Genomic DNA, 8669 nt, shown 5'->3' on the forward strand with positions numbered 1-8669 from the left:
ATATATCAATATTTACGTCTCGACCATTTCGAAACTCCTCGTCATGTCCCCGATCTCATCCGGGACTCCGAACTACCTTCGGTAGATCAAAACACATAACTCATAATATAAATCGTCACCGAATGTTAAGCATGCGGACCCTACGTGTTCGAGAACTATGTAGACATGACCGAGACATGTCTCCGGTCAATAACCAATAGCGGAACTTGGATGCTCATATTGGCTCCTACATATTCTACGAAGATCTTTATCGGTCAAACCGCATAACAACATACGTTGTTCCCTTTGTCATCGGTATGTTACTTACCTGAGATTCGGTCGTCGGTATCTCAATACCTAGTTCAATCTCATTACCGGCAAGTATCTTTACTCGTTATGTAATGCATCATCCCGCAACTAACTCATTAGTCACATTGCTTGCAAGGCTTATAGTGATGTGCATTACCGAGTGGGCCCAGAGATACCTCTCCGACAATCGGAGTGACAAATCCTAATCTCGAAATGCGCCAACTCAACAAGTACCTTCGGAGACACCTGTAGAGCTCCTTTATAATCACCCAGTTACGTTGTGACGTTTGGTAGCACACAAAGTATTCCTCTGCTAAACGGGAGTTGCATAATCTCATAGTCATAGGAACATGTATAAGTCATGAATAAAGCAATAGCAACATACTGAATGATCAAGTGCTAAGCTAACGGAATGGGTCAAGTTAATCACATCATTCTCTAATGATGTGATCCCGTTAATCAAATGACAACTCATGTCTATGGTTAGGAAACTTAACCATCTTTGATTCAGCGAGCTAGTCAAGTAAAGGCATACTAGTGACACTATGTTTGTCTATGTATTCACACATGTATTATGTTTCCGGTTAATGCAATTCTAGCATGAATAATAAACATTTATCATGAAATAAGGAAATAAATAATAACTTTATTATTGCCTCTAGGGCATATTTCCTTCACATTAGTCCCGGTTCGAACGGCTATGCATTAGTCCCAGTTCATTGTGACCTATAGTACAGGTTGGTGGCTCCAACCGGTACTAAAGGGGTCATGGCCTTTCGTACGGGTTGGTGGATCCAACCGGTACTAAAGACCCCCCCCCCTAGTACCGGTTGGAGCCACCAACCGGTACTAAAGGTGGTGCGCTGCCGCAGTGCACAATGTTTAGTCCCACCTCGCTAGTTGAGAGGAGCTCGCACCGGTTTATAAGCCCCATCGCGGCTACCTTGTCGAGCTCCTCTCTAAGCAGGCCTTTGTGGGCCTATTGCAAGTCTTCTGCCCCGGGGCCTATTGGTCCGTACGGGCCTGCATCCTGGCCCAACTAGAGGTTGGGTTTCTAGTCATATGCAGGCCATGTCGGCCCAGTAGGTGGGCTGTTTTTGCTTTATTTCAAAAAAAATGAAAAAAATCATTGAAAGGTTCCCCAGACCATGGTGCGCCTCGTGCCACGTGGTGGGCCTTTGGTCCCGGTTCATGTTGAACTGGGACTAAAGGGGGGGAGACCTTTATTCCCCACCCTTTACTGTCGGTTTCTAGAACCGGTACTAAAGGTCCTTACGAACCGGTACTAAAAGTTGTTTTTCTACTAGTGATGAACGACGAGCTCGACGATGCTGAGGAGGGGGAGGAGGAAGAACATGCGGAGGAGGAGATGGAGCCGGCGCCGGTGAGGAAAGGGAGAAAGAAGAAGCGGGCGGCCAGTGCCAGGCCGTGCGAGCCGCGCGTCAAGTGGACGTCCAAGGAAGACGAGTGCCTCGCCGAAGCAAGGAAGACCATCAGCATCGACCCGATCATCGGCTCGAATCAGAACGCCAACACATACTAGAGACGGATCAAGACGTCGCTCGATGAGCGCAAGCTGGTCGACCCCTACGCCACCATCCACATGGAGCGCGGCGACAAGGCCATGTCAAACCATTAGGCGATCATCCAGGCGGCCTGCAACAAATGGTGTTCTTGATGGCGGCAGACATGTCGACGATGGACGAGCGGGTCAAGGCGTGGTACCTAGCAGAGCGCGGCCTCATCTTGAACTATATGCCCCGGCCAGCGCCGACCACCGCCTCAACGCCCACGCCGACAACAACGCTGACGCCCAGCCCGAGCAATGAAGCGGTGCCGACGCCGACCACCAGCCCGAGCACAGAAGCCACAACGACGCCGAGCACGCCTGCCTCCATGCCGACCCCGGCCAGTCCCACGCCAGAGGAGCCCGACGTTGGATGCGCTCCGTGCCTATTCTTCCCTCCTTTTGATCGTCAAACTTTCGTCCGTGTTTTATTGCCGAACTGTGGCATGATGATTGCCGACTTGTGGCATGGTGATCTCCGAACTTGTGGCCTTTTTGGCAGCGGGAAGGATAAGTTGATTTTTTTGGGCGTCTGGGGCTGAAACCTGGGGGCACGGCTGGGAACTCGATCGCCCCTAGGACGAAAAAACCGCCAACGCAAACGCGAAAACGCATTCACCAGGTGTGTTGGGGGCCGAACGAGTGGAGATGCTCTTAGGCCGATCAGGCCATCGGCTGCGTACACTACAAACATGAATGTTCACAGAACATGTGTCCATAAACCCTAAAAAATTCAGATCCAAATTAAAATTGCAGATTGAGAAACAAAAAGAAAAGATGAAATCAGCATGCATAGTGTTAATAATGACAAAAACATGAATACTTGAAAAACTACGCTATTCACAATAGATTTCTCTTTTTTGTTTCTCAATGTGTATATCAAATTTGGATCTGAATTTTTAAGGGTTTGTACATACATATTTGCGAATATCCATGATTTTTCCGGATTTTTTTGAAACATTCTTTTTTCAAATTGGTGTCATGTGATCATCTAAGCGTTGGTATCACCTGATGTTTTTATGTACACTATATACACAAATGATGACAAAAAAAAAAGGGCTAACGCACACTTCCGTTCTTCACTCGTGGGATTAATTTATTTTTTCTGGAGCAAGTTGTTGCGGTCAGTTGTTTCATTTTGATTTTATCTGTGCTGACTTGGTTTCCATTATGTTATGGCTGTGTTAATGTGTTTATTCTTTTTTTTCAATTTATCGTACCGGGGTGTGGTGGAAACGGTATTTATTCTGAAAGGATAGCGGAGTTGTTCGTTGCGTGATGGTGGCGTCCTTATACATTTTGACAATGTTGCTGGCTCAACGTCTGAGCCCCTCGGGGGCTATCATTCCACGCTGAAAAACCATGGAATTGTTGTTATAACGTTCACATGAGTCAGCCCATAAACCTCTCGCTAGCTTAGCATATTTTTATTCACTCCGTTGCTACATTATAAAAGGCTGGCAATCCTTTTTATTTGAATATTTTAATTAAATCAAAAAATGTTTATGGATCTTTTTAAAAACGTTTATTTTTAAAATGTTGCATAGTAAAAAATCATGTTTTTTCAAAAATATTTTAGAATTAAAATAACATGGATTTCAAAAAAAATCAAACCTGAAATAAAGTTCACAAACTTTAAATTATTTTTAAACTTTTAAAATGTTAATGTATTTAAAAAATGTTCATGGATTTTTAAAAATATTCAAGGATTTTATAAGTGTTCATAAGTTTTTAAAATGTTCGTAATTTTCAAGAAATGTTCATGAATTAAAATGTGAAAAAAAAGAAAATTAAAATAGAAAAAAGAAGCGCATGTGAAAAAAAAATTAAAATAGAAAAAAGAAGCGTTAGTGCCATTTCTTTTGGAACGGGCAACGTCTTTCAGCAGCAGCACGCGAGGGCCACTACGGTTTTTGTGGCAATCGTAATGACGGTGAACCAATGAGTTGTACAGAAATGTCTGACATCTCGAGTGAAACCGAAGAGCAACAATATGCCCTCTTACACCCACTCATGTTCCACAAATCTGAATTTCACATACAACTATAAATTTCTGTGTACAGGGGGGAAAATGAGTACAGAGTACAAGTTGCTTATCCTTGGACCAACAGTCCAACACTAATCAATTTACCTAGATTTTTAGTTGTTGTACAAGCTAAAAAGCTCCGCCCATGTGAAGGTAAATCAGTCAAAGGCCAAGAACAAGAGCAGAGCAGATAGCATACATGGCGCTGGCGGGCACTGCACATCCCTCTTGATCTTACTAACCGCGTCCTCGGGTTTCGCTTCGAGCTCAGTCTCACCTTATAGAGTTGCAGGCCAGAATCAGCTGCTGCAGGACCACCTCGAGCCTCTCGATGGCCCTGGTCAGCTGCCTTCGAACACCCGGGTCATCTTCTGTCGAGAGATCTGACAGCCCTAACAATCCCCTGAGCGAAGAAGCAAAGGTCAGCAAGTTCAGACCCAAGAGTAAAACGGCCACACATTAGTTGCTTTAGTATGCGAAGCAACAAGGTTGTATGCTACCAGCTGAATAAAACGAATACATGCTTTCAGTTAGTTCATAATAAAACAGTTGTTGAAAGTAACAGAACTGGAGTGCAAAACTCATAAGTAGCAGCAGCTACGATCAGCCTTATGATCTGAAGTACCAATAGGAAGGACTTTAACTGCATAACATCATTTTTGCAATGACTCTAAATGTCTAATACCATTCCCATCTTATGTACTCCCTCCGTCCGGAAATACTCGTCGGACGAATTGATGTAACTAGACATATTTTAGTTCTAGATACATTCATTTTTATCCATTTCTTCGACAAGTATTTCGGGACGGAGGGAGTACTAAACTACTGAACTTGCCAAATGTATAAATATATGCTCAACATCCTCATTAACCTGACCTGTTAAGACACCATCAATTGGGCACTTCAGTAGAGCATATACTCCCTCTGTAAACTAATATAAGAGTGTTTAGATCACTACTTTAGTGATCTAAACACTCTTATATTAGTTTACAGAGGGAGTACTTCTTAACATATCATGAAAATTTGATAGCTTATAAAAAAAATAGGACTCTACGTTTTGAACGGATTCAGGTGCACTGTCACTTATAAAAGCATGCAGAAGGGGATGAGATGAATTTTCTGAACCTATTCAATATACCAAAACTGAGCTTAAAGTGCGTGTGAAATGCTGATAAGCCAGTGGATGAGCTATAAAACTCTGTCAGGCACAAGGGCACTACCCATAGATACATGACCATGGCCACTACCATGGATACATGACCACTTCTTATAATGCTATAAACATCACTAACCACACTGCCAAAGAAAATGTAACTTCCCAATACATCTTCCACATGTTACTAAACACATCAGAAATTCCAACAATGTATAAGAGGTCCCCCTTTTATGGAATTGGACTGCTCTTAGGTTATCCATTGCTTAACCATACAAAGCTCTGCAGGTGTTCGCAGCAGGGAGATCTACCAAAGTACCAATCAGTAGGAATTTCCACTACCTAAGTTTGTTCTTCCATCTAATTTCAGGAGTAGGCTACTAAGACTTGTCATATTCATATCTGTATTTTGAATAATTATGTACAGGGATATACTGTTTTTTGCTTAACTGCCTGACAGGCTTAAAAAAAGCAACAACAAAAAAACCACTCAAGAAGGAGAACATTGTTATTGAGGATATAGGTATGGAAAGTAGTACTTACAAGATCTATAGTTTCTTCATACATGGAAAATGAAAGGGATACAGGTTGTGTACCTTCAATTTGTATAGTGAAATGAACAGAGGGTTTTAAGATCTAATTTACACGACTGCAGCACACCAAAGTTTACATGTTTGAATTGCTAAGCTCAATATCTTGCAATATCCATATCCTCAGGGTTTTTTTATTGAAATGAAAAGAGGTTTACACACCAAAGTTCTTAGGATATCTTGCAATACACTTCTGCAAACTTCAGGGCTTTTTATTGAAATGTAAAGAGGTTCTTAATGTCCAGCATACATGACTGCAACATCCAATGTTATAGGAAGAGAAATAACTGAAAGTGCATACCTTCCTATATTACAGAAGTCATACTCAGTGACGATATTAAAGATATCAAGCACATGGGGATCATACCTCTTGATCATGTCCTATGTTCGGCGCTGGGAATATAGGCGGCCAGATCGTCATAACAGGAGAGATACGTACAGCCACACTTCTACACTCATGTTCATCTGCCGTCCTCTGATACACTTTCTTAACCACCCTGCTATTGAGATGAACAGAAAAGATAACACCGCTTGATGGATGATCCAAGAACACAAAGTCGGCATTGTCTCCAACGGCGGCAACATTAAGATATTCACAAGGCACCCAACTGTCACCCGCAAGACGTGCGCATGCCTCGAGAACTGAAAACGTGTCCATCAAGAGCCAGCCGCCTGCACCATGGTTGTCGCCTGTCATCTGATGGAGCCACACACTGAGCTGAAACCGGTCGGCAGTGACAAGATAGATCCCGGAACCCTCTGCAGATGAGAGCATATAATTGTACTGTACTCCAGCTGGTAGCTGCAGCATCACAAACGTTGCCGCGGCCAAATCTAGACCCAGGGTGTACCCAAAGCCGGTCACCACGAAGACCTTGCCATGGACAGGTGGTAGCATTTTTGCAAAGAAGGTTGCAGCGTATGGGAGCTCTATCTCTGCCATGGCGGTGGTAGGGACGCCCCATCCGCCGGCTCCCAGCACGTACACCTCCGCACGGACTTCTCGCCGGACCTTCCACAGATTCACCAAGGTGATGCCGTCGCGCCCCCCATCCTCGGGCAGGAAAATCTGGGTGAATGCCCCCTGAGTGGGCTCCTGCGGGTGACGGCGGGGCGGCGGGATCGGTGGGAGGACCGCTTCGGGCTCCCCGGAGAGCAGCGGCGCGAGGACCGAGTGCTTGAATGTTCCCTTGCGGAGGGACTCGACGATGAGGCGGCCGTTCCGGCAGTGCTCGATGCGCTGGCCTCCTCGGGCAAAGGCGTAGGCGCAGGAGGAGGCCGCGCGCCGCGAGAGAGCGGCGAGCTCCGGGGGCTGCGGGAGCGGCACGAACTTGAACGGTCTCACCGAGTAGCCGGCGCAGACGCCGAGGACGCGGGGCGGGTTGCGCTCGCGGAAGCGGCGGAGGAAGGCCGGGTCGGAGGCGTGGAGGAGCCAGCGCTGGGAGACGAGGGCGGCGCGGACGAGGCAGTTGGGGAAGCCGAGGCGGATGAGGATCTCGCGGAGGAGGTCGTCGTCGCCGAGCACTGATGCCGCCGATGCGGCGGCGGCCGCCGGAGCCCGCCTGTCGCCGTCCATATTTTGGGGGATTTTCAGACGGAGGGGGATTTCGTCGCAGATCTACTAGTGACTTTGCAGAGTCGCCCTCTGCCGTCCATACACGCTGCAGAACTTAGCCCACGACATCTGCCGTCCAATCCAGATCTGATGGCAGAGATGAGGCGAAGGCAAAAAAAAATCAGGACTTGTTTTTTTAGAGCACGCAGATGGCATACCGTAATTTTCTGTTTGAAGGCATAGGGTTCAGGCAAGCTCCCACCACAGCCGATGAGAAGCAAACCTACTCAAACTCAAGCACACAAAAATACAACTCTAACGCATCAAAGCATGTCCCAATCAGACCAACAAAGACGCGTCTCAACCAACTCCGCTCACCTTCAAAGAGTAGCAACTCTAAACGAACTATCCTTTCAGACGCATCAACCACCTTGATTGCCTAAAAGAGTTGACGGGTGGGTCTCGAGACTAAGACAGCTCCGAGAAAGTCATCGTCTTGAACTCACCCGCAATGACGTCTCTAGCACCCCTCACAAGCAATCTAGAATAACGGCAGTCACCAAAGGAATGCAACATAGAACCTCCAACTCGTGCCTCAACAAATAATGTTCCCAACGAAGGAACGACATCGAGGACGCCACCATTGTCAATCTGAAACTGGACCTAGGCTTTCACGCGGAGACAACCAACCAAGTGAGAGAGACAGAGTGAGGTCCCGACACACCACATCGGAGCCTGCGATGAGGGGACGACACCCACAAGCATCGTCATCGTTGGCACCAACCGAAGACGGGCAGGACTTTCGTCTAAATCGTCGTACACATGCACCCCTGCCCACTAGGAATCGAGCATGCCATCCATGTTGGTTCGCTCCGCCGCCAACGCAGCACCTCACCAATGAAGTCACATCGTCGCGCGCCACCAACACCATCGTCGAAAATGGCAAACACCTCCATGCTGAGCTGTTGGCGCTACCACCTGGACCACCATGGTGTTCGGCGGTCGCCAAGGCCCAACTTCACCAAGCCTGTCGGCATCCACGGACCAAGCCACACCTAGTAGATCCAAATCCAAATTGGGCAAGCCCAGGACCCCTTGCCGATCACTGTCGCCACCGGAACTTCGCTACACCTTGCCACTAAGCTCTCCAGCGGAAGGGAGTCACACCACCACCAGACGCGGAGCCACTGCCTCCGGTCGACGCCCAGCCAAACCCACCCGCGACAAGACGGATCTGGGCGGGGGAGGCCCTGATCCACCGTCCACGGCCTATCACCAATTTGCCCCCTCAATCATGGCGCACAGCAACAACAAAAAGCCCATGGGCCGCTACCCCGGCATCTAGGCTCTGCCTTCACGTAAGGCGTCCAGGGACATCATCGCAGGAAGAGTCGAAGGCCCCCTTGAGGAGGAAGGAAGCGATCCCGCCACCGCCGTCCGCTGGACGAGCTTTGGTCACCGAGTTTCTCCGGCCCAGATGGGGAGAGTAG

General features: G+C 47.3%; 1 protein-coding gene across 1 annotated transcript; it reads right to left on the bottom strand.

Annotated features, from left to right (window-relative positions):
• Window positions 1-3869: 3869 nt before the first annotated feature.
• LOC123072277 (uncharacterized) lies at window positions 3870-7259 on the bottom strand. The gene is made up of 2 exons (XM_044495845.1): window positions 5992-7259; window positions 3870-4284 (listed from the first exon to the last, which is right to left on the bottom strand). Exons 1-2 carry the CDS (start codon window positions 7198-7200, stop codon window positions 4246-4248), a joined length of 1248 nt encoding a protein of 415 aa, XP_044351780.1. The 5' UTR covers window positions 7201-7259; the 3' UTR covers window positions 3870-4245.
• Window positions 7260-8669: the final 1410 nt, after the last annotated feature.

This window comes from Triticum aestivum, chromosome 3B, assembly GCF_018294505.1.
Source record: "Triticum aestivum cultivar Chinese Spring chromosome 3B, IWGSC CS RefSeq v2.1, whole genome shotgun sequence".
Classification (NCBI taxonomy): domain Eukaryota; kingdom Viridiplantae; phylum Streptophyta; class Magnoliopsida; order Poales; family Poaceae; genus Triticum; species Triticum aestivum.

Excerpts from the sequence above, each read along its gene's own strand:
- LOC123072277 (XM_044495845.1), bottom strand. The coding sequence starts at position 7,200 with ATGGACGGCGACAGGCGGGCTCCGGCGGCCGCCGCCGCATCGGCGGCA. Across the intron at positions 4,285-5,991 it reads ACATAGGACATGATCAAGAG|GGGATTGTTAGGGCTGTCAG; the intron begins GTATGATCCCCA and ends TTCTTCGCTCAG.